Consider the following 26,486-nt stretch of genomic DNA (forward strand, 5'->3'; position numbering starts at 1 on the left):
TGCCACATGTCAACATGGCCCTGGGCAAAGGCACTTAACCCCAAATTGCCTACCAAGCTGCATATCAATGTGTGAATGTGACTCTAGTATAAAGTGCTTTGCGTGGTCAAAAATGATTGGATAAAGTGCTATATAAGTTCAGTCCATTTACCATTCCTTTTTTTTTTTTTGCATCACATTTTTGGATCATTTTAAAAGTAGACGAAGAAATCGCACGTTTTTTTTTTTTACCATACTGACTATATCGGTGCAGAAGGTCTTCATCTTGACGTCACTGAGCAAAAATAGTTTTTATTGTACTAACTGAGAGTGCAGTGTTTAAAATACACTGAGATCACTATCTAAATGTCTTCAAGATCCAGTGGGCGTAGCACAGAGTATTACTAAAGAACATAAGAGGTTCCACATGTGAAAAGTCTCTGAGGATGTGGTAGGAAGTCCAAAGCGATAGCGATGAATCCAAGAATTTCCACCCAGGCTGCCCTGCAGACTGTGGATCGTGCCACAGCAGATGGTTGCTACCGCTGGACTCTGTAGACGCAGACCAAGGAGGAAGTGACCCCTGACCTAGTGCAAATGGTGGGAGTCTAGCTACGCTCCATTACAGTGTGCGTCGAACTGTGTCAATATTCCGCTAATGTCAAGACAACGCAATTTCACAGTTGTGGTGTTTCCAGTAACTAAAAAAATGCAAATAAAATCCCATGAGTCAGAATGTTCGCACACCAGGTTATTCAACTTGCTTTCTTCTTAATTGTTTTCACCAGCAGTAACGTCTCGTTGTTGATCATGTGACTCATGTGATGTGAAAAAAGTGCTTCCAGTGCAGTTTTTCAAAATACACCAATTTCGGTGGAGCCGAAAAGCCGCCTCATCCTAGCACAAAAACTTCTGCCGCATTTCCAAATTTAGCTTCGTAATTCCAGTTTGCACAACTTAATGTGCAAACTGGAAACACGACTAGTGTTGGACTTCATCTCAGTTCATACATGTTGAACTGGAGAGCTCCTGCCGTGACAGGCTGCGGCTCCTTCCTCCCAGCAAGGGAGCAACTCAAAACTCAATAACTGTTTACATCCCTGCTACTGTTTGCATATTTTGTCACTTTCTTGTAAATATTCCGATATTTCTATTATTTGCACATTTCTTAGTCTGAGTATGGTATTTTTAATAACCGTACTATACTTTTTCTTATGTTGTAAATTCTTACAATTCAGTCTCATATTTCTTATTGTCTCTTAGTATCAGAATCAGAATGCCTTTGTTGTCATTGTACAAAAGCACTACAGAATGCATATTCTTACCATAGTATTAATCTGTGGTTTGATTGGGCTGTTGCTTTGCTGCTGGTATACCTGAGTGATGATGAGGCAGGGTTTCCTCCAGTGTCATATAAGCCTGGCGGGTCACCAGGCTTCACTTGCATCGTTTTTTTTTTTTAATTTATTCTAGGCTTTTTTTTTTTTTTTTTTTTTTTTTGACACCAGTAACAATGATAGCAGAGACAAGTTGAAGTAAACTCTCTGGTGAAACTGGTATGAGCACAATGGCAGCAAAGTACAGTCAGTATGTGAACAGAAAGGGAGACTGAAGTCATGTGTCTTTTGATTAAGCAGAAAGAAACACTTCCTGTTTCTACTTCTCCACATGATAACAACTTCAGCAAATAAAGAGACAAGTCATGGAGAAAGTAACAAAAATTTTAAATGTTTAAATTAGAAAAAGTGAAAAATATTTTTTTAATTGTATTTTTTTGTGTGTGTTTGCCTTAAGATTTTATAGTTGGTGCTTTGGTGTTGTTAGTAATGTCGTCTAATTACACATAACTACCAAGACATGTTTTCAAATTTCCTGTTAGATTTAGATATTTTTTAACTCGTTGACACAGTGAGCCACTGGATGAGTGTCCAGCTCCTCAAACCTATGCTAGCATAGCTAGTTTTCTGGGGGAAGCCCGGTGGGGGGATATTTCCCTTGTAATACCAACGGAGACATATAAAAATTATATAATGAGTTACTAGAAATGTTTTAGTTGGTGCAACAGCCAAGAAAGACCTTTCTATTTCCAAGTCTGCACTGTCCACATTATTCCAATCTGTCTGGAAATCATCAACACTTTCATCCACCAGGGCAGGCAGGCGTTGCTGTGGCTGCTGGGCGCCTACGGGGAGAGGATTTCCAGCGCCCCTTACACGTTGGAAGCGTTCATCGACGGAGTGAGAAGCGAGACCTCCATGGAGCTGAAGATGGAGCTGCTGACGTCCACCATGAGGCTGTTTCTGTGTCGTCCTGCTGAGACTCAGGACATGCTGGGGAGGCTGCTGCACTACTGCATCGGTGCGTGTCTGCAGTTAGACGACTGACTCGAGTGATAAAACGACAATTGGTACCAAACACAACGTTGTGTCTTACAGAGGAGGAGAGAGACATGTGTGTGCGCGGCCAGGCTCTTCTCTATTACCGCCTGTTGCAGCGTGGGATTGAGGAGACCCGAAATGTTCTCCAGGTCCGGAGATCGGACCCCTCCATGGGCGTTTTAATCGGCCGCCCGCCCGAACCCATTAGCCAGTGGGTGAGCAGCTTTAACACTCTGGAGCCTCTGCAGCGCTGTTCAGTAGAAGTAGAGTCAACCAGTAGGGGGAGCCCAGAACACCTGGCATCTATTCCCAAACCAAACGCCGACCTTCCGGACAATCTGGACTGCAGACAACTTGAGATGGTTCATTTAGGTGAGCAATTAAACTTTCATTTGTTTTCTGTTTTGCTCAGTATGCTGGCATTTTTGAAAGTGTTTAGACAAACACGTTATGTTTGCCGTGAAACACCCCAGAAAGTCCTGATGCACGTTTGATATTTACTGTTTTAGATGTGCTCCCATGCAGAAACGCTTTTGTGTGCTGTAGCTCAGTGACGTGCATTCATGGTGTCCTGCTGTGTCATGTCGGCCAAAATTGAGGAGAAAAACAAAACATTAAAAAGTTACACAACTGAAAGAAAATGAGAAGCTGTGAAAAGCAGGTTCATGGTTTCTCTGTGTACATTTGTTTTCTACTTTTGATATGTAAAGCAAAATAAGATATAAAAGGTAGCCTGGATCTGGGGAAAAATGATTGAGACAGAAAATAAGATTTATATATAGAGGTGGGAATATCTGGGGGGGAAAAAACTACACATTTTAAGAAAACACAGTGAGCATGTAGGAGTTTTCCAGGAAAGAAAAAACCTTATTGAAACATATATCACACATAACATAATTCGATCAGTGTCTTCTTTGTAAAGCAATGCGTGTTGCTTAATCACTCACAAGCAGACAGGAGCTTATTTTGGCAGAGGGAATTTGTGGTGTTCTGTACTTGCTCATCATACAGGCTAACTCGTCACTTTGTATGTGAATATATTTGACAACTCATAGAAAACGCCTCAAACTGCAGGAACCATGTGGTTTTAGCAACTCTGTGTACCGTGAAAAGGGAATCCACCCCATGTCTGTTGGGCATGAAGTGAAACACAGTCTGGACTTACTCAGGCCTCAGAAGCATTTAGCATATGATAAATTACATTAGACTATTGTTTACTGAATAAAAACTAATCTGAATTGCAGCAGCAATGAGTGATAAACAAAGCAGCTTTTAGAACCACTGTCGGCAGCCTTGACCTGAAATGGTTATTTTCTCTCAGTTTTCACTCCCGGACCTTTCTGGGGAATTTTATCTACTATTTGCTAAAATATTCTTGATTTTGATTATGTCATTTGTCTAAATGTAAAGTTTATTGATTCCCAACCTATGGCAATTGGTCATTTTAGGTTTTCTTTTTATGTGAATAGGGACAGACATCATAAGTTTGTACTTCTTTTTAAAATTTTACTTATTTTGATTATGCAAATAATACCTAGCTTCCCACTTGTTGCACGATATCTTACATCTCACAATAGCAAATAAAAATTAAAGGAGGCACAATAACTATAATAACTAAGAATAATTATACATAGCCATATGAACACATACATACATATTTGCACACACATATTTGCATAACAAGCCAATATATATAATAATACCTTTACAAATACGTGGCTTCCCTATCATCACCATCTCAATTTGTAATGAACAGTCTTACCCGCGATATGTTTCTAACATCATATTTTTACACATTTTCTTAAACTGTCTGATAGCTGGACTTTGTTTGAGCTGGATAAATGATTCCATAGCCCAGCACCAGAAATAGATACAGAGAAACTTTTGGTTGTTCACCTGGTTAAGATTTTAAAGTTATGTTCCCCTCCTAGATTGTACCCTCCCTCAAGGTTCTTAAATAAATATTGAATATTTTCTGCTAATTGTCTCTTATTTGCCTTGTACATGGTAATTGCTCTCTGGTAAGACACAATATCAATAAGCTGTAGTAATTTTGACTGCTTAAGAAGTGGATGAGTGTGTTCTGGCTTCGTGTATAGTGTTCCATTTCATTCATGATTTCTTTTCGTCGTTACATAAACTATTTGTATTTATCATTGAGTGAATGAAATAAAAAAAAACATAAAATGAATTGAAAATGAAACTATGTCACTTAAAGTACTTTGAACTGCCTTGTTGCTCAAATCCATCCAACCATGTGAAATGTGCAGTACATCAAACTTGACTTGTTCATTGAAGCACACAACAGTCGCATCATCTTCATATCCGTTGTGGTGAGCCTTGCAGTGATGGGTAAACAGGGAGAAAGGGGCGGGGCTTCTCCAACAACTCGTCAAGTTTAAAAGATTTAAAAGCTGATCTGAGATGTTCCTTACCAAGGAATTTGGCTTTTCCAAACAAATGTTTTGAACGTAGGGAATTTTGAATGTTTGGGGTTTAAAAGTAATTGGTGTCTCTGTTATTTTTGGATGAAATGCCTTTGTGTTAACAGAAGCTCAAGTTTTACTCACTATCTGTAATTATCTCTATAATAATTACACTTTTTGGCACCGTGGGCATTTTCTTTTCATTTCAGGTCCTTTGCCTTTACCTAAAGAAAATTATTTTATTTTGGTAACCAGATCTCCCCTCCATTGCGAACGTGTTGTTAAACAGTTAAACCAGCAGCCCTGACATGGCAGAGTGTTGCAATAAGGAGCTGGATTAGACATGCTCCAGACATTCTGACCTGTTTGTAAGAACCCGGACCAATCAGGCAGCATGACTCCTGTAAACACAGCCTGCATGTGATCGTTATCACGCCTGACCAGTTTTGTGAATCCTGCTGCATAATGCTTGTTGTGGTACCCCGCAGTGTGGTTTTCTGTCTCAAAGCGTGACGGGAATAGCTGCAGAGGGACCTTCAAGGTCATTTCATATTGAAATGTTGCTCCTGAAGTGCGTTTGACTCTGCAGTTTTCCCCACAGTGTGTTTCAGGAAGGAACCAGCGCAATAGACTGAGTGATTTAGAGTGCAATGACCAAATCCGGAGCTGAATCACATTTCTTCCATCATTGTGTTGCATGCCACACTTATCATGCTACAAGAGTGTATTTATAGCTCTGACATCAGAGGTTCCTGTTTACTTCCTGCTAATCTAATGTGGCTGGTGGTCGTTGGTGCACAACAAGCACAAGACGCTCGGATCAGATTCGATTTAGTTTGATATCAACCGATGATTGCATGTGCTCGAGTAGCAACTGTGTCTCCAGCATCCTGACTGTGCGCCTCTGTTCGTCCTCCAGGTTCAGACGGCAACGCTCAACGTTTGGGCGGCCCGGCTGGCCTCCCGGCTCCCGGTGCCGAGCCCAGCGTCACTCTGTCTCTTTCTCCACCCGTCACCCCGGAGGAGTTTGAGCGCCTGTGGATGCAGCGGCGTGCTTCGCATCCAGAACAAGGTAATGGAGCGGAAGCTTCCTCTCGCTTGCATTAGACAGGATTAATGTAAGTGAATAATGTAATTTTACATTATTCGCTTACATTAAGCGACTCGGTCTGTCGAGGTCCTGGATGTGAAGTTTTCACCTGAATGTTGTTACTTTCTCTATTTGGAAACAGCTGCAGTGTCTTATTAGACCACTTTAACATTAATGTCGTTGCAGCCTTTTTCTGCAGTCCGTCTGACAATTTAGTAATAAGCAGCTGAATAGTTATACCAGAGGTACTATTAAACTGATTTAGGGTGTTTTCACACCTGATAGTCCAGTAGAATCTGGACTATCAACTGGAGACCAGAATTGCAACATTTGTTACATTTTCAGCTGCTGTGGATTGTTTTCACACTGCACTGAGTCAAACAATCTAAACTAGTTGAAAAACCTGTTCACCCCCTCACATGTGGTTGCACTGCGCCAAGAACCGCTGAAGGAAACAACACAAAAACTTCAGAAGAAGACACTGATCGCATCTTCTTTCTTCACCAAATGTAAACAAAAAATGGAGCGGCGTCAGATTTGAACAGTTGTAAGATCTCTCTTTTGTCTTTGGGAAAGGACCATGAGACATTTCTCCTGCTAGCACTGGACTTCCCCGTTTGATTTACCGGTATATACCCACATAATCTGGTTCCTGTTTTTGGCCTTGTCTCCTCTCAGCTTTCATTCACATATGCATTTGGACCAGATCAGAGTTCACTTCAACCGACCCGAGACCGAGGTTTGTAGGCAAATCAGAGTTCCCTTTTCTGATCCAATCAGAGTTCGAGTACTAACTCTAGTTTGATTACTTTATTCAAATTAGAGTTTGACTAGAGCAGACTACACAGAGTTGGTGTGAATGCAACCTTAAGAGTAGAAAAGAAAGATGCTTTCTTCAGGTAAACAAATTTTGAAAAATTGACCTTACAAACTCAGAGCTTTCACTTTAGGCTTCTAAGTTCACAACACATTTCCATGCCTTGATTCTATCTACCTGGTCTTGGCTTCATATTTAAATGAATTATTATGAATGCATTTTGGCAGAAAACCCACAAATATTGATGTGTATCTATTCAAATCAAAGCAAAGGCAAATATTTTTGCTTCCCCAAAGACCAAAGCTGTTTGGTAAAAGCAGCTTGTGACATTAGCATCAACAGAAATCTGCTGTTAACTTTGGCTCAGTGTCTAAAAACCATGTTTCGAATTATTTTATTTCTTTGCGGGAGAAAACATGGAGGGATTTTCTCCGTGTAACTCTTCCATGAGTTCTCTTTTCATGGCCGTCTCTCTTTCTTAGTGTTAAATCATTAGCATCGTCAGCAGTGCTTTCCATAATGTCCTGGGTTCTTCTGTGACGTCCTGTCGTTGACGCGGTCTTGAAGTAATTTCAGTCAGCTGTTCACTCCCGAGAGTTTTTACCATTGGTGGGTAATGACTCCCACTGTGGGACTCTGGACTCCGAGTAGCTTAGAAAAGACTTTCCAGACTCATAGAAGCCTCTTAGCCTACTTCACGCTGTCAGACAGGTTCCATCTCAGAGATTTTTTATTTTTTTTATTTTTTACTCCTTAGATCAGGCATTAATCTGGCCAGAGCTTGGCCAGAGAAAATGATCTCAGCTTCCCTAAAAATGTGATTAATCAGAGTTGATTTATAATGTAACAAGGCAGACAGTACATATTCTCATTCATCCTGCTTTCCATTAATTAATAAAATCCTCACAGAGGACTGCTTTTTAAATATACTTGAGCTGTGTCTTTGTCCATAAAGTCATTTAAAAATATTTGTTTCATTTAAAACAAAGTGTGAGGGGCAAAAAGTGTGTTAGAGAAGAATTGCCACGTCACGTTTCACATTCCTGATCTTAAACTGTCCATGAATGAACAAAGGCAGAAATATTCCCAAGCGTTCCTCTCCGACACATGCGAACCATCCAGATCTTTTACTATTTTTAGCTGGTGCTATCATCATGACTTTGAATATTATAACAATCACTATGAATAGGCATTAAGAAACATTTTCATTGTGCAAAACAGAGAAAATTGGGTTTCAATAAACATTTATGTAAACTAGCTGGTTTACGTAATCCAGCCTCTAACCCTAATCCTAAACCATGAGGTCTAGGTCTCATGGTTGACCTAGACCTGGACCTCAAGCCAGCCAAGGTCTGGCTTGAAATCTGAACCTGAACCCTCAGAGTCACATAAAGACAGTTACAAAGTCAGCCTTCTGTCACCTGAAGAACATTGTTGTTAGTTTGTGAATCACTGAACGGCTTAGCACCACAAGATCTGCTGTTGTTGTATCAACCTTCTGGACCTCTCAAGTCTTCTGGTTCTGGTTCTGGTTCTGCTCTGCATCCCCAGAACCAAACAAGGAGAAGCAGAACTCATCTTTTTTTTTTTTTTTTTAATCAAGGCTTAAAAACCCCACCTGTTTAGAGCTGCCTTTGATTAATAATAATTGAAACGTTTGATGTGTATTTGATGATAGTTACTCTTGATTGTTTTAACAGTGTAATGCTTGTTGCTTGTTTGCTGTTCCCACTATAATTGGTTATTGCGTTATGCTTTCATCACGTGAAGCACTTTGAACTGACTTGTCGCTCAAATGTGCTGTACAAACAAACTTGATTTAAGCCTTCTCTTGAGCAGCCCTCCATCTCCACGCAACGCAGCTGCAGCTGTTTATAGGATTACATCGATGACATGTGTCACAGTCATTCGCAGCACATTGTGTGCTATGCAGCGGAGAACACAAAGAGACAATGAATGTTTAAGATTAGTCATTTTTAATGAGAGGACGGAGAAGACATTTTTGACATCTTTGGGATTATAACGAGCTGCTACCGTAGCTACAAAGAGAGACTGCTCCTTATTGCGTTAGCATTGTGAACAGAGCTTAATAAAATTACAGTCAATTACATGGAACAGGCTGATCCCTGCTGCTGTGATGCACTGCAGGATGCGAGGCTGGGTTTACAACTGAGTTAGTATTTCTCAAGATTATGCAAAAACTACATCCTTAGCACAAAAGGTGAGGAAATTTCTGTGTGATTATTTGTCTTTTTTAACAATCCGCCGCTCCCGCGTCATACCGCCTCTACTAAAGAGGATAAAACATTTTGTTTCTCTGGCACAACCTGCATATCTGCCTCTGCTGATCGACCCGGATATGTGTGCATAGTATTACTTACTAATGTGGCATCACTGAGTGGAAATCAAAAGGTTTTCCAACAGTTTAACGTTATTACCAAGAAGCATTGTTACAACAAAGAACAGAAAAATCCACCAAACCCAAATTTCTTAAAATAAGGATTTTCTGGCCAAATTTTTTGTTTCATTCAAAATCAGACACAGCACTTTTGTAAGTAAATATTGTTGAAATTTAGTTAGCTGTTTAGTTGGCTTGGTTGCTATTTCTTATGCAATTATAATGTTTTTCTTTTTCCTTTTCACATTTGACTGTATTTGACTTGTTTTCAGACCAGAAGCTGAACAACGATAGATTCTTTTCAACACACCTGCCAACTTTTCAAATAAAAAAAAACAAAAACATCTGAGTAAAGAACCTGTTTCAATTTGGAAATTGCATGTTTTTACAAGCTGTTTGCTTGAAGGACACAATTTATTCCCATTTCTTAAACTGAATTTATGAAAAATACCAAATAATTACTTTTTCTCTGAATGGGAAACTGAGAGCTGTTATCTGAAAACTGTGTATACAGTAAATAATCTGCTAAAAGACGAGGCATTTCCTCTGCCCTGTGCCCGGCACAATGTCTGTTTTTCCCCTCCGAATGTTATTGACCCTTAGTTTAGGAAGGAAGTACCGAATACAATAAAGGTAAATGTCAATTAAATTTAACTTTAAGTGCATTGGGAATCAGGTTGTAGTCTATAAACCATGTTATCTTTCATTAAGCTTTCCAGCAAATGCAACTAAAGGTTCTTGGCCAGCCTCGTGATTTACTGGACTAGAACACTTATCACTCCTGTGGACTCGTGTAGAGTTGAGTATAAAATGCCCTTTGCTCTCCATGATAGGGGTGGAACAGCACTTTTAGTTTGTGGGATGAGAAAATGGTTGATTGTGTATTTGCAAGACATAAAAGCAAAGTGTCCCGTTTTCGGTTTTTACAGCCAGCGTGAAACATTTCTAAACTTTAAAACTCACTTTTTATTGGCACTTGAACTCAGTTTACCTTGGCTTCACGTATTTAAGAGCTATTACCACATTTACAATTGTTGGACAATAACTTCAATTCTCCAACTTGTCTTGGAAAATAAAACTTTAGCTTATTTACTGAGAAGAACGAACTGATAATGAAGGTTTCTGAGCAGGTGTTATACTTATGGGACAGATAACGGGGTTTTCAGTGAAGATGATTTTTCTTCTCTTTCCAACCAAAACTCCTTTGAACCAGGTTTGATTTAAGGACAGAGGTACCAATTAACCAGAGATGGGAGAAACTTAGAGAAACTCCTTACAGGAGAAAAATGGGTGGAAGGCACTGTGTACATGACTGATAAGATATACTGTAAAAGGAGAATTGTATGCGTTAAGTTTCACTTCTTCTTCTTCCTTCTACTCTCTTGCTTTTCTTTTCTCAGACGCTGATATTTACTCTGATTTTCTAAATGAAATATCTAAAGACAAATGCGCATTTCTCTGATTGATTCAGTGTTTCTCTCTCTCTCCCAAAACGAAAAAGATTTTTCCTAAACAGACCAATAACAAAGCAAAAGACAAACTGATCTACAGAGACAAAAAATGAGAAAAGAACAAGAAGAAGGAGGGAACAACTCAAACTCGGTGTCAATTTACTTAGAAAGCACTTTAAAAACAACATGAGCTGCTAATAGTTGTAGGGTAAAAACAAAGTAATAAAATCATCTCAGAAAACAATAAAAGTCACCAGGCTTTACTTAAATACCACGGAGTAAAACTGAGTCTTTAGAGGCACCTAAATTCACAACAGGTGTTTGATCCATGAATCGATCGATAATAAATGTCCTGAGTCGATCAGAATTGAATCCTTTTTTCCAAAGTAATTCCTGAATCACTGGATAGCTGAATGGGTTGAATAGCACTTTGCTCCAATCTGATGGTTGAATAACATTAAAAACAACAAACATCTGTGTTGCTGAGCTCATATCTATTTAAGCAATAATTTAGCAGCAAGAAGGGATTTTGAATCAAAAATATTTCTTATCTGGTGTCTATATGGTTTTCCAGTCATTAATTACAGACCCTCCAATTAACTTGATTAAAAAATTCAATGGAGTCCCACCACTATGTTTTTTTAATATGCGATCTCTTCATGTGAAAGCTTATTGCATCCCTAGTCTGTAATAGTGTGTTGATGACTTCGAGATTAGATTTGAATATAATAGTTACAGTTACTCAGTTACATTTACTGCAGTTCACTTTTTACCCGCTACTGTTACGCAAGTCATTTTTTGGCTACTGTCTGCAAACCTGCTGCTGCTTGTTTCACGACGTTTGTTAAAGATATTTCTCATTCTGTTTCAGCAGAGTCGGCCGATGAGGGAGATAACGGCGCGTGGATAGAGGACACCATCAGGTGTGGGGCCTTGCCCCACTGCTCCCCACAGAGCCTTCACGCTGCCATGCAGCTCGTCAACATCCAGACGCTTGCCTTCACGCCGACACACACGCTCCCATGGAAAGTCTTCCTTTACACGCACACCTTGCGCGCCGACACATCCTGCAGCACGCTGGTGCTGGGGGAGCTGCTGTACGCCGGAGAGCTAAATCCAAAACGCTCAGCTGAAGGAGAGACGGAGGGCAACGAACAAACGCAAGCAACGGCGGCTGGAGATAAAGAAATTAAAGTGACTCTTTGGCAGCAGCCGCATGATGTTAGCGCCCTGAGGGTCTTTCTGTCAGTCCTAACCACTGTACTGCACACACTTTCCTCTGAGGTGGCTTAGTTTATTTAAGCCTAAAGTGAGTTGTTTAGTTCCATTGTGATGTTATCCAGTGCTTTGAAAAGGGTGAGAAAAGAATGACTTGACTTTGACACTGTAACAGGAAAGTACACACTTGTTACAGATGAGGCTGGGTAAAATGTGCACAAAAGCTGTTCATATTCTCTGTTTAATCATATCCAAAGTGTGCTACACTATGAAAAGCTAAATAAAAATCAACCGAGGTTCATGAATCTCCTGTGTTCACTGTTATTTTGTTCTTGTGAAGCAGAGCAAAGAAGAAATCCTTTGATTCGTTTCTGGCCTGATGACAGTGGAACCACAATGAGCTGCTTTCATTCACAATCAATTATTTTCAGGTGGAGCTGGGATCTGGAGTCATAAATTATAGCGCTGTTTACCTAGAGACTCAGACGAAGGTGGTGTTACGCTTTAAACAGAAGCAACGTAAACTTCAACTTTAAACTTTTGTCTTGCAAATGATGTGTATCAGTCACTCTGCTTTACACACAGTAACAGGTTTTTGTTGCTATGTACGGCTATGTAATGTCTGACAAGCATTTCTATTAGAAGTGAATAGAAAACAAGCAGGAAAGGAATCCTAAAAGTAAAACTAGAACATTTCTGAGGAAATGTAAACGGGGCCTGCCAAAGTGTGCCCTTCGGTTGGAACCCAGCGTTCTGATGCTAAAAATTAGCATCGATGCTAAGTTTAGCTAAAATAATATTAATAGCATGTGGAGAATCACCAGCATATTGACTAATGTGGAATTACTCCATTCAATATGTTAAAACTAGTGTATAATCCAAAATGAGCCAAAATGCTAATGTTAGTACACTGCTAATGTTTGTGCTAATGTTATTAGCACAAACTTGCTAGGCAAGGCAGTGCACTAACCTGAGAGAAAAAAATTGCTAAAATGCTTATATTATGGAAGGAACTAATATTAGTGCAAAAACCTGAGAGGAATATTGAGGCTTTTATTTTGAAATTTTCAGTAAGCTTCATTTTAAAGGGCCACACTAATCCCATGTGTAACAGTGGTTGGGTTGAACCAGTCAGTGTAATGTCCAAAACAGCAACTATCTGCTGTGAAAAATGTGCAGGGTTTTATTTTGGAGGGTATGTGATGCTCTCATTTCGACAGTCCAATGTGGTTGTCAGTTAAGAGGTACCAAGTTTCATGAGTCATATGGTACTTAACACTTCCTTTGCTCTTCTTCCATCTTGTCTATATTAATAGTGTTATAGTGTTCTGTCAAGGTGCTATTTTTCTACATTTCTAAATGCCAGCTCTGCCCTCTGTAGTAACTCAGTGTTCCACCATGTCTGTAGTTCTGACACTCCGCCATCACTGTAGTTCTAAAGAGCAGAGGGGCAGATAAAATTCAAAGTCTATTTTGAGTCTAACTGACACAAAACAGTGTCAGAACTTGTTTTGATTTGAATTTGGTTAGTTTTTTCTTAATTATGCGTAGGAGCAATGCATGCTGCTCCTATGCATTGCTATGGCAGGCCCTAATTAATGAATATGTATTATTATGTGACACTTTATACTACAGTCAAATAACTGCTACCTTCAGTTGTTATGAAAACTCTGTATATATATCAAAAATAAAAGAAATTTGACTTGGTATCATAACTGTATCTGGCCCCTGAAATTGGCCTCTGTCTCTTTAAGAACCTCCTAGCTTTCCTAACACTCCCCCTTCAGCATGTGATGACAACAGTGTTTCTCCATGATGGTGTCTACAATCATTTTTCGGAGTGTTGCAGTTTCTATGATGAGCTCAGCAGATATGCAGTTCCACCACTGGGTGTTTGCTAACTGCTACTGCCACTAGTCTGGAGGAGCCGAGTAGGGGAGGTGCTAGGTGGGAGCGCCAAGCTGGAGCTTTGGGTAAGTAGGCAGTGCATTGTATGATCAGGTGTTAAGGCAAATCCAAATCACAGGAGATTCAAGGAGTCCTCAAACATGTATGAATAAATCAAGGCAGAACTCAGTTGAAGAACTGATGGATTCTGACAATGGAAAATAAATGTCACCTGTTTTCCCACGGGTTTGTTTTAGGTCAGTCACAATTATCAAAATTATTTCTATTTGCTAAATGACACAGGAGTGAGAGAATTTTTTATTACTGTCTTCAAAATCTGAAGTTTACATACATTTCCTCAGTATTTGGTAGCATTCCATTTGAACTGTATGACCTTGGTTTCACCTTTTGGGTTTCCTTCCAGAAACTTCTCTCTCACAATAGTGTGGTTGGAATGAGTACTGGCCTTTTCCTTCTGACGGAACTGGTTAAGTCCGGGTTGCGGCCCGCCTCACTCACACATGCCTTTTCAGATTTCCTCACAACTTCTCCATTGGATTAAGATCAGGACCACAACAAAACATTGACTCTGTTGTCCTCAAGCTGCTTTAAAACCACTTTGGCTGTGTGCTGAGGGTTATTGTCCATCTGGAAGACCAATCTGCTTTTACTTTCTGGCTGATGTCTTTAACTATTGCTTTAATATTTTTGCCATGTAATGTTCTTTCATGATTCCATCTATTTTATGATGGAATCATAAAACTCGTACTGCAGCAAAACAACCCCACAACATGATGCTGCCACAACCACGCTTCACAGTTAGGACGGTACAGGCATCATCCTTTTTCCTCAAAATGTAACAGAGGTGCAAAAAACAGTCCAAACTGAAGATTTTTGTCCCTGTGTGGATTTGCAAACTGCAGTCTGGCTTTTTATGTTTCTGTTGAAGTAAAGGCGTCTTCCTCACTGAGTGACCTTCCAGCCCACGACATTTCACTGTGGATAATGACTCTTTGTCACCAACTTCAGCAGCATCTTCACAAGATCTTTGGCTTTTGTTCTGGGGTCATTCTGCACATTTTGGACCTGAACCTGTTCATTTCTGCCCGTTTCCTTCCTGAGCGGTGTGACAGTTGTAAATTCCCATTATGTCCATACTTGGATGAAATTGTTTAAAGAGTTGAATGCTGCACCTTAAAGCATTTGGAAATTATTTCCCAAGTTGAACCAAACTGGTGCTGCTCCTGATTCTCTTCCTGATATCTTGGCTGATTTTTTTTAGACATTCCCATCGAGTCCAACAAAAAAGCAGAAAGTTTCAGGTATGACCTTAAAACACATCCACAACTGTCAGTTAACCTCTCAGATGTTACCGAAACCATGACATCATCATCTGAGCTTTCACTACTTATATATAGTAATCATTCTGAATTTAAACTTCTGCTTTTGAGGCCATTAATAGATAAATGTTTGACATATTCTGTCTCATTATTCTGGCATTTAATAATCAAAATTATTTTGGTAATTAACCTAAAACAAGAGACATTTGGTCTGGTTAAACTACAGACGGGGAGAAAGACAGACATAGACCCGAGTAAACTTTTGGTTTCAACAGTTGCTTCTCTTATCGTAAGCTAGAAGTTTACATATATTGCATAAAAAGAGAAATCATCTTAATTTTCTAACTATCTGATGTTAATCAGTGTGCTGTGGTCAGTAAGGTCCATCAGTAGAAAACTTATGAGTAACATATTTAGTTTGGAGAAATCTGATTGTTAGTTATATGACTCAAGAGGAACGAGACTGGAGTCAGCACCTCTTAGGGAGGGGGTAAATCCCTCACACTGATCATTTAGGGATTGGATGAAATTAATTAGACCAGGTTTAAGAATGAAGCATAACAATGTGCTACTATCTTAAACGGTTAATTTACGGGAATACATTCTCGGTGTCATTTCTGAATCTTTCCACGCTGGCTTTTCCTCTCTGTTTCCGTCTGCTAGCCCAGCCCCTGAGTGTAACTGCGCAGCGGATTGGGCCTCGTTCCGGCGTTACGACACACCCTCCCTCCGCAGCCGGGCGCCGCCACCTGATGCTTGGCAGCCTAAACTTCAGTCCTGACAGAGAGCAGAGGAGCACAACGCTGCAGCTCTAGCTGTTTCCAAACCATTCAGCTTCTGTCTGTGGGTTTCTGACGCTGTTTATCCATGATAAGTACCATCCAGGGGAGGGAGAGGCGTTGACTTTGAGGTTCCGCCGCGGCTCGGAGGCAAACTCACTGGAAAGAGAGAAAGGAAGTTTCACTTAAGAGGGTAAGCGTTACTGTAATATGTCATCTAAGATTTGTAGAAATGTCGGAGGACATGCTTTTTTTTCCCGAGCTGCTACTGAGACATGTTACCTGTTGGGAACCGACGGAACAAACTCACCCGTCCTGTTGCTCAGGTTTTTCGACTGGCTGTTTTCTTAGCGGTATTTAGAAACTCTAGCGCAGACGGGACTTCGACTAACAGCTGAGGCCAAATATACCGTCCATCCACCGCCTCGGTTATATTTGGAGTGAGCGCGAGCGCCAAGGCTGCTGGTTGAAAAGATAAACATTTCCTGATTTACTCTGTCTTGTATCCAGCAGAGGAAAGCCAGACCGTGAAAAGAAATTTCCATGAAGGGATGGATTTTCAAACGATTCTATCGAGTTTGTTTTTTTTCTTCCTGTATTACAGTGCTACAATGTTCTGTTCAGTACTGTACAGTCATATAAAGTAGACACGTTCTGATAAAGTGTCGCATGGCTACATAAAAAGCACTTTGTGAAAATAAGGTACTTTTTAATAGCAGGTAGGTGTATGCTATTACTTTTAGCAGGTAAACATGCTTTTTTTATACGCCCACACATTGTAATATTCATATTAATTTTTTTAACTGTCGCGTTTTCATGAGCTGCTAGGAGAAAAGTGATGAGACGATAGACATTAAGAAAATATAAAAGAATTTGTGTAATCACGTGTTTCATTTGGTGATGGAGTTACTTAATATTCTGATTATTGACCATGTATGTGGCGCAGTTGGTAGAGCTGTTGTCTTGCAGCAAGAAGGTTCTGGGTTCGAATCCCGGCCCGGGCTCTTTCTGCATGGAATTTGCATGTTCTCCCTGTGCATGCGTGGGTTTTCTCCGGTTTCCTCCCACAGACTGTCAGGTTAATTGGTCTGACTAAATTGTCCCTAGGTGTGTGTGCATGATTGTTTGTCCTGTGTGTCTTTGTGTTGCCCTTTGACAGACTGGTGACCTGTCCAAGGTGAACCCCGCCTCTTACCCTGAACGTTAGCTGGAGATAGGCACCAGCAACCCTCCCCACCAAGGGACAAGGTTGTTAGAAAATGGATGTATATTGTATCTGATGTCCATGTGATCCAAAAATAACTAAAAGAAACCTTAACTTTAAAAACAACTCAATTGTTTTTAAAACCTGTTTTAGTTTAATGTAGTTTTCACAACACCTACTTCTAGCTTAATTTGACACATTTTACACCTGGAGCTGTTTGTTTTTCCTTGGATTGTTCTATCTACAGCAATATGTATCTGTGATTTTTGTGCATTATTTGTCACCATGTATTATTAAAAAACTAGAAATGCACTAAATTTTAAAAAGTCATACAATATCACAACAATTTGAATTTATTGCCGACAATATAACAATATTAACCGCAACAAATCCACATTTTTCTTTGTGCTTCCAGCAGTTTGTGTGACATTTATCATCTGGATGATTGCAACAATGTCAGGTGTGAATATACTCACAATTTACTGTACCAAATGGCTCAGAATCGCTTTTCAGTTCATAGAAAAATGGAAAAATAAAACTTAGTTGTTTTCAAAACAAAATATGCTCTCTCCATCACAATTTGGAATCCCTAAATGTCTTGTTGTTGAACAGACCTCAAGACAAAGTACAAAACAGTTTAAGTCAGGAGTCGGCAGCCTTTATAATCTAGAACCAATTTTTCCCCTTTTCCCTACAAACAAAATGTGTTTAGAGCCGTAAATATGAGTTAATCCCCTCTTTTTTATGTACACTTACTGTACAAATCCTTTTTATATTTTATAGTTAAAGAACAAAAAATTTTTTGATCAATTTTAGATTTCAAAACAACAATAATAAAGACATTTTCTTGAGTGAAACATTTCATATATATGAATATGAAAAATAAAAAAAGCATGTTGCTTGCAGCTAAATCACAAAATTAAGAACTGAACAAGCAAAGAAAAAAAATCATAACATCAGTGTTATAATATTGTGGGAAATTTATGCAAATATAGGATAAAAACATAGAAAATGGTGGAACGAATTTTTGTCATTTGTTTTTATAATCTATACATTAAAGAAATTGTTGATGCCTTTGCCAAAATGACACTAACGGTCAAAATCTTTTTTGTCTTTTTCTTTTTTAGCAAAGTGATAAAATAAAAAGGAGCTATGGTGCAAAATCAACTTTTTTGAGCTTCACATCATGTTAGAATGTTATTCCCTCTCATCAGAAACAAATCTGGAGTGTTGCTTTGATTCTTTCGTACATTTTACACCTCTACCTGAAGTACTAACATAAATGTGTCACCCAAAGTTAAACAAAAGACATATTAAGCCTGAGAAGGTTTATGGGTCTATGTGAATCATAAATTGGTAAAACATTGATCGGGTGTAAGATCCGAAGACATGGCGAAAACTAAACAAAAGGGAAAGAAATCAGAGGACACGGGCTGTTCTCGCGGTTTGCCTAGGGTGGAGGCAGATCCCAGTATTTGGAATGGAAATCAAATGTACTGTTGGAGAAGAATAACAACTTCTCCACACATACAAATGTTTTTCTTCTAATAGCTAACTTTGATTTGGAATCTGTAGATCAAATACATGGAAACTGTTTTTAAAAATGCAGTTATATAATTTTTTTATTTATGCTTTCAACATTTTGTAATTGCTTATCAATATTAAAAAGTATATTGGAAAAGACAAACCACTCAAGTTCAACACCTGAAGATGCTGTTTACAGCCCTAAAATAGCTCCAAATATGTGAAAGCCCAATCTGAACAGCGGATTTTTTTTGTTTGTTTGTTTGTTTGTTTTTTTCAGGTTAACACAGCAGAGACTTTAAAGTTGCTTTCGTAGGTTTAGGAACACTTATGAACTCAAAAGCCGGTAATGAACAATGATTAATCTGGGAGAATTAATCATTCTCCCAGATGGATTAATCTGGGAGAATCAATCTGGGATTGATTCTCCCAGAATCAGGCGTAAGTTAAAGTCCACAAAATCATAAATGTAGGTCGGAAAACTGCAGCAGCTGCAGGCTTGTTGTGTCAGGCTGTGAGGTCTGAGTCCAGCAGAGGGTTCCAGAGAAACCTGCTGTCAAGTCTAAACGTAACAAAATACTCCGCACAATCTGTTCCAGCACATTAGATTATCACTGGCCTCAAGTTGAATGTACTGCTCTGACGATGCAGTATCTTAGTTTTAAAGGGGCAGTATTACCAGGTGTTTTCCAGCTGTATGGAATTATTTCATAGCAGAATAAAGTAACTATGTTACCTTCAGTTGTTATAAAAAGGCTCTATATATCTACTATGACTTAAACTAAATCTCAGTTTGTTATTTAAAGTGTTGAATTTGGGCTTCTGTCTCTTTAAAAATTCCTGCTCTTTCTGAAACTCAGCCTTTAGGAAGTCATCATAATGTCCCTCTTCTATTAAATCTTTAGCAGGTTTAATAAATAGCTGGTTTTTACAGGATTTCACTGAGAATCAGTTCGTATAAAGAGCTCAGCAGATGTTGTTTCACCAGGTGTTTGCTATTTGCTGCTGGCTAGTCTGAAGGAGCTGAGTGAGGGAGTCGTGAGAGGTGGAAGCTTGGAAACTGCAGCTCTGAGGAGGAGCTGTGTGATGAAGGCAGAGCTAGGTCCAACCAGGCGTTTTGCACAGCTGAATGGTTGCCATGAAGGTTAAAGGATTTCTCAAGCATACATGAAAGAATCAAAGCAACACTCCTGGTATGTTTTTGATTAGGGAATAACATAAAATGAATTAAAGGTCAAAATAGTTGATTTTGACCTTTTATTGATGCCACCCCTTTTAGTTAGTGTAATGATGGAGAACGATCTTTGGAGTTCAGATCTCCAGAAGACACAGTGAGTTTATCTCAGTCTAGACACACACGGCCTGGTGTTATCTGTATCTGAACCTTCTGAAATATTCATCCCCTCACAGCTGAATTATTTACTGTTGCACTGACTTGGTGTCACCTCAACACAAATGTCGATGTGTTTGGATGTTTAACAGGAAATGCGACGGCGTTCTAGAAAGAAGAATGCAGTTCTGGGAGTTCTGCTTCTCATCACTGTCCTGTACTTCCTCTATCCGTTCGATTTCCTCCTCACGGTGAGACCCCCCGAGCTAAAAAAAAAAAAAATGAGGTGAATCCTGTCCAACAGGAAACGACACCTGGAAATGTTTGAGTCTGCTCTGTTTTCCCCTCCAGATGTGGTTCCACGGAACAAGCAAACATTGGTCGATTGTGTCTTTCAGGGTTGGAATGGATCGGCTCCAAAGCAACTGAGCTGGCAGGTGGAGAGGCTCGTCAGTAAGGAGTCCTGGGCGGAGCAGGGAGATTATCTGCCTCTCAATGTGACCTATCAGCTGCTGGCAGGAACGCCATCCACTCAGCAGAGTGAGTTCCACTCACAGTTGACTAGTAACTGGTTATATTTACTCAGTTACATTTAATTGAGTAAAATTATGGAGGAAAAAAAATGTTCTTTTAGGAGTATTTTTTTTTACTATGCTGTACTTTTTACTTTTACTTGAGCAATTTTATCATGTGTCACTTACTCTTTGAGTAAAATTCCTGGATCCTCTGCCCACTGAGAGTAACGCCACTGAATGAAGGACAAACTTGTTTTAATCAAAACTTCACCACACATGCGCAGACACACATCTGCAGTTCATATTAACGTTTTACAAGTTTCACATCAAAAGAATTTGATTTGGTTTCTTTTGCCTGATTTTTTTTAATGAATATGTTATTTACATGAATTATAACATAGGTCTTTAAATCCCAAAATTCCCACATAACATTGTTAATCTCAGTAAAAGGCAGTAATCCTGACCCAACAGTAAGGAAGAAACCGCTGCTGACTGACTAAAAATTACTCAAAGTGTGAGCTGATGAGCCAAAGACTTTTGGAAGAACATTCACTGCAAAAACACAAAATCTTACCAAGTATTTTTTTTTTGGTCTAGTTTATAGTGAAAATATCTTCATTAACTTGAAGTAAGACAAAACAAACTTATAAGAAATTTTTCTGCAAGATATAGGAGCTTATTTTTTAGACAATAATTCCTTAATATTGATTTAAAAAAAGTATCAGTTCCACTATCAGATTATTCCACTTTTAACTGCACATTTTTTTTCCAAATAATCTATCAAAGGAATTAGTATTTTTTTTAAATCAATATTAAGAAATTATTGATTTAAAACAAGCTCCTATATCTTGTTGAAAAGTAACTTATAAGTTAGTTTTGTCTTATTTCCATTGTACTGAGATTTCTGCACTATGAACTAGACCAGAAATACTTGGTAAGCTTTTGTGTTGTTGTGTCTTGTGGACTGATGAGACAAAAGCTGAAGTTTGGAAGGTGTGTCCTCCTTGCATCAGGTGAAAAAGTAACACTTTTAGCACTTCACAATAAAAACAACATACCTGCAGTCAGACACGATGGTGGATGTGTGATGATTGTGGGCTGATTTACTGATTTAGTGATTCAGGACCTGGCTCTGTTGATTGAACCATGAATTCATGTCTCATAAAATGACCATCGGTCAGTTCGTGACCTAAAGCTCAGTCATTTATGTAGCAGGACGAAGATGAAACAAACCACCAAGCTCACCTCTGGACAGCTCAGAAAAACCAAAACTAAAGGAAAGTTTTAAAGTGGCCTGGGAAAAGCCCAGGGTTAAATCTGATTGAAATGCTGTGACGTGACTTTAAATAGGCCGTCTATGTCCGAAAACCATTCTGCGAGGAAGAATGGACCATAATTGCTCCACAGTGACGTTACCACAAACACTTGATGCCAGTTGTTGCTGCCATACGGCTAGGTCGGTTTGATTGGCTCTTCTCTTTTAAAACATAACATTTTTATTAATTTCGTATTAATTAAAAAAAAAATCAACAATCAAATTTAGTTGTTTTTGAACAATTAAATGAACTCTAAATGACACCATTAATGAAGTGACTGTTCTGGCCCTCTTTAAACCTCACTAAAACTCTGACATTGTAACCCTTATCGTATAAAAACCCGTCAGCGTCCCTCACCCTCCTCTTATCTGTAGCAACACACTTTGTAAAAAAAAAAAAAAACCCTGTAAAGCAGATTACAGTCTGCCTCTATCCATCAACTAATGCCTTTAAAAACACTCCATTAAAACTGCATGAAATAAAGCGGCAAATTAATTTATCTGTTATTTTCCAATTTAACTACAGTAGTGGTCATTGTAAGTGTAACAATAATTTGAGGAGTTGTGTGTTTTCTTAAAAGCAAAAGATCAACATTTGTTGGGTTCAGAATATTAGATTATAAAAAGAATTACCTCATAAACTCCTCCATCTCACCATTTATGAAACATATTTTATTTGTCTGCCTTGGAATGTATTCAATAAGTTTTAATATTGCCACAGACCATTTATTTCACTAACTCTAGCCTTCATTTATGTTTATAATGAGTTTCTGCCTACAGTTAATGAAAAGGATATTTCATTGCATTTTAATAGAGAAATATGAACTTAATGAAAACGATGTTTAAAGCTGCAGCTGTCTCCATGTCGTGACATCATGTCATGAGACGGATAATCTGAAAAGATCGATCACCCCCAACTCCTCCCTGAGCTGCTGTTGTGCATTTAAAGAAATGCACAACTACCAACCAAAAACAACCAATTGGAGTCAGTAGGAGGGGCTTAGCGCTGTCAGTCATCCTCATGTACTCACTGCTCAATGAATTAATGGTGGAGAAACGACGTCCAGTCACAGGAAAACAGTTTATTCTCCATCATCTATGGCCATGCTAAATAGCCTGAGTATTCAGGCTAACTAGCCTGAGTATTCAGGCTAGTTAGCATTCAGGCTAGTTAGCACTGTAGCAAAGAGCAGAGGATGTCTATTTTTTCTCTTTTTTCCCCCACAGATTATCTACCTCACACCATACTATCACGACAAGTTTTAACAAATTTGTAAAAAAACAAAACAAAACAAAAAAAACATTAATATTTAATAAAGGTTGTTACTTTCAAAAAGTACTTTTCAGGCCTCATGTTCTAAGTTATTAATATGACTGTATGTAAATTTTAATTCCTGTTTGGATACATTTCAGAGTTCCTAACCATCGGCATGTCGTCAGTCAAGCGGAAGAAGGGCAGCTACCTGGTTCCCACGCTGCAGTCGCTCTTCTCCCAGTCGTCTCCTGAAGAGCGCTCCTCCATGGTGGTGGTGGTGCTGATCGCAGACTTCGACGTTCGCTGGGTAACCAGTACCGTCAGGGAAATCAACTCAACGTTTGCCTCTGAGCTGGACCGAGGCCAGCTTTTAGTCATCCACGTGTCGCAGAAGTGGTACCCTCCTCTGACAGGTGCAGCATGATGAGTTCCAGCCATGCAGGAAGCTGGAGTAACGTTCTTGCCGGTGGTTTATTCATGCAAATCTCTCTGCTTCTTCCTGAAGGCTTGAAGAGGAACTACAACGACGCTCCCGACCGGGTGTCGTTCCGCTCCAAGCAGAATGTGGATTACTCCTTCCTGATCCACTACAGTGCAGGTCTGGGGCAGTACTACCTCCAGCTGGAAGATGACGTCTTTTCAGCACAGAATTTTCTCACAACTATTCGGAAGCACATTGAGGAGCAAAACGCAAAAAAGGGCAGGTGGGCAATGTTGGAGTTTTCAGCCCTTGGTTACATTGGGAAACTCTATAAGTCCGCCGACCTTCCTCTTCTGGCCCGCTTCCTTTTTCTATTTTACCAAGAAATGCCTTGTGACTGGCTGATGTCTCATTTCCGACAGCTGATGACCCAAAGAGAGACCATCCTCTTTAAACCCTCGCTGTTCCAACACATGGGCACTTTTTCGTCATTCCAGGGAATATACAACAAGCTAAAGGATATGAACTTTGAAGAGGGGCTATACACCAATCCCTCAGCTGAAGTGTATTCAAACATTTCCACCTACCAGAAGTACTTCCCCAAACTGGCCTGGGATCCCGGGGAGGGCTTCTTCTGGGGGCGCTCTCCAGAAAGAGGAGATTATTTGACGGTGGTGTTCCTGGAGCCTGTGGTGGTGACAGGGATACTGGTGGAAACGGGATCAGGAGGAAAGGACCTCCTGGACTCCGGTCAGGTGGAGCTAGGCCAAGACGTATTCACTGCAGCAATGAAGAGCTGTAAAACCTTCCAGTCACTGGGAGCTTTTATGAATGGAAAATTTGAGATGCGAGAGGTAGACAAACTGCACAGCTCTGCTTCTTCGTGTCTGAGGATATCGGTGACCGCCGGGCAGAAAGACTGGGTGATCATTCGGAAAATAAGAATCACAACGAAGTCCAGCGCATCCTGACGCCAAATGTAGCTGGTTTGTCTGTCTTTCAGCCTGACCAACATTTGGCTTTCCAGTTGGAGTAAGGCATCCAACTGGAAATACTGGTGGTGGTGATGGGAAGTTGGGGTGTGTGGTGCTAAACTGTTTCTGTTATGAAACATTGACCATGCCTCAGTGGAGCTGCTTCCTACCTGGAGATGTTTGACCAAAGCAAATGATGTACAGAAATTAAACAGCCATAGTAAATAATAAACTAAATCCATTTGGTCTTTTTGTTTCTTACTGTAGGAATCTGCAACATTTTTTTTTCATGCTCCATTTTTCTCTAGACTATTGTATTTGTACCTTTTTTCTTAAAGTATAAATCATTTTTTGCAAATGTTTTCTTGCATCACATTTTCTAGAAGGAAACCTGTGCTACCTCACAGATCAAATGTGTCATTTTCTTGGACCAAAGCTTGTGTACTTCAGTCTTTAATTATATGTAAAACCCTCAGATCTATCTGTAATATCTATCAGAGTAGCTGTGTTTCCATTGACTATATGATTGCGCAATTTGACGTATCGAAAATAAATTTTCTGCTTCAAAAATACAGGTTTATTACCAAAACGTTTGGCAATAAACCAAACTTTTTGGTTAATAGAAAATATTTTCTATTGGTTTATTTTGCAATAAACCAATAGAAAACCTTTTTTTGGCATCACACAACTCACTTGATCAATAAATGGATATCACCATTGGTACAAACTGCAAAGAAGAATACAGGAAGTAGTAGAAGGATAATGCAGTGCTCATGTGTAATTTTAGTTGCGTTTCTTATTTAGTAGAAACACCGCAATTGTGAAATTGTTTTTTTTTGGGTTTTTTTTCCTCCAGACAAATGAATTGTTATCCTTTATCTGAACTGTTTCAAGGTAAAAGATGTGAAGATTTGTTGTCTGACCAAAGCTGTTATTTATGCAAAGGTGTGAGTTTGTCACACAACAAAAACTGCTGCTAAATGTCCTGACACCCAAAACCATTAAAATTATGCACCAACTGGTTACTGGTTCAAAGGTTTACTGATAAAGGTTTTTGACTTTTATTATAATTTCTTCCACTTCCACGGCTGTGTTCAAAATAATATTGTTCTAGTCCAATAAATCAAACCATTTTTGGCAGAAATTGTTTCTATGTGGGAAATGATTTACCAGCATTAGAGTAATTGGAATCCAGCAGTCGTGGCATGGAGACTGTAGATATTTTAACTGAAAAGTATTCCTCCTGAAAATCTGGGTAAAATGACTTGTTTCAGACACTGATCAGAAGAACAGCTTAGGATACTGATTATAAAGATAGTGAGGGGAAAACATGAAGTTCAGAAAATGGCCAGTTGCTCATCTAAAATGACCTCAGATTCTATAAAACTGAAACCAATACGAGAAAGATTTGGAGGAAAATAGAAAACTACATTTTTGATATATTAAAGCATAGTCTAAACAGCCAATGATGATGAAGAGGGTCTAGAATTACGTGTTAGGTCTGTAACATTTAGATAATTTCTATGTGAAGCTAGTCTGGCCATTGCTTTCCTATGCAATTCCCCTCTATTCTCATCTCCCTTCCATTCTCTGTCAGGGATTTCTCCTATTGAACGCGATTTCTCAGGATTTATGTCATCTAGGCCAATCAGCAAACAAAAGGAGGAGTTGTGAACATTTTTTTAACTGTAATCTGCTAGTGGTTGTCGTTTTGTAAAGGGGGTGGAAGAAGTGAACAAAGCCATTCAGTCAGAGTTGACCTCACTTCCAAATATTGAACAGTTAAAAGGGCAGCAAGAGGAATGTTTAAGACATTAAACATTAAACCCTACTCCACACAGTGTCTGGCAAAAGTTTGCTGATTTTCCAGTTGGCTCAGTTAATTTCTGGTAAGCTTCATAGCGTTTCTTCTTCACAATTGAGCCAGTACATTTCATACAGTATGCCACCGCCAAACTTTAACGATTTAGTAAAATCAGTTCCAATCATTTAAAACTTCAACAAAAAACACAACTCCAGCAAGAAATCGTTCCTTTGTAGCCGAGGGTCCAGACCCTCTGTCCGAAGCAAAGCGTAGAAGAAGGGGCTGCTTTTTACCAGGCTAAAGTGAAGCAAGAACCTCTCTCCAAGTCCCACTGTGGTAGATGCTTACAAATAAAAGTGTAACAATGTAGTTAATAAAAAG

The 26,486-nt window shown here is 39.3% G+C and overlaps 2 protein-coding genes and 1 long non-coding RNA gene across 4 annotated transcripts in view; all 3 read left to right on the plus strand.

The window, feature by feature from the left end:
• ap4b1 (adaptor related protein complex 4 subunit beta 1) overlaps nucleotides 1–12,062 on the plus strand; it is a 23,886-nt gene extending 11,824 nt beyond the window's left edge. Inside the window, exons 10-13 of the mRNA XM_007569763.2 lie at nucleotides 2,130–2,337; nucleotides 2,415–2,729; nucleotides 5,703–5,855; nucleotides 11,411–12,062. Of these exons, the coding sequence (XP_007569825.1) occupies nucleotides 2,130–2,337; nucleotides 2,415–2,729; nucleotides 5,703–5,855; nucleotides 11,411–11,832 (1,098 nt within the window). The 3' untranslated portion in view covers nucleotides 11,833–12,062. The remainder of the gene's footprint in view (nucleotides 1–2,129; nucleotides 2,338–2,414; nucleotides 2,730–5,702; nucleotides 5,856–11,410) is intronic.
• A 1,600-nt stretch (nucleotides 12,063–13,662) lies between these two features.
• Nucleotides 13,663–25,438, plus strand: LOC103150232 (alpha-1,3-mannosyl-glycoprotein 4-beta-N-acetylglucosaminyltransferase C). 2 transcript variants are annotated; one of them, XM_016680519.1, is made up of 6 exons: nucleotides 13,663–13,730; nucleotides 15,648–15,956; nucleotides 19,974–20,072; nucleotides 20,220–20,361; nucleotides 23,065–23,319; nucleotides 23,412–25,438. In XM_016680519.1, the coding sequence occupies exons 3-6, from the start codon at nucleotides 19,977–19,979 to the stop codon at nucleotides 24,296–24,298; spliced, it is 1,380 nt and encodes a 459-aa protein (XP_016536005.1). In that variant the 5' UTR covers nucleotides 13,663–13,730; nucleotides 15,648–15,956; nucleotides 19,974–19,976; the 3' UTR covers nucleotides 24,299–25,438. The 2 variants fall into 2 exon arrangements, with proteins under 2 accessions (XP_016536005.1, XP_007569826.1); XM_007569764.2 differs by lacking the exon at nucleotides 13,663–13,730 and having other exon boundaries at nucleotides 15,486–15,956.
• LOC107838366 (uncharacterized) lies at nucleotides 21,195–22,933 on the plus strand. The gene is made up of 2 exons (XR_001664423.1): nucleotides 21,195–22,771; nucleotides 22,811–22,933. It is a non-coding gene; the product is annotated as an uncharacterized LOC107838366 (long non-coding RNA).
• Nucleotides 25,439–26,486: the final 1,048 nt, after the last annotated feature.

This window comes from Poecilia formosa, unplaced genomic scaffold (assembly GCF_000485575.1).
Source record: "Poecilia formosa unplaced genomic scaffold, Poecilia_formosa-5.1.2 Scaffold245, whole genome shotgun sequence".
Taxonomy (NCBI): Eukaryota; Metazoa; Chordata; class Actinopteri; order Cyprinodontiformes; family Poeciliidae; genus Poecilia; species Poecilia formosa.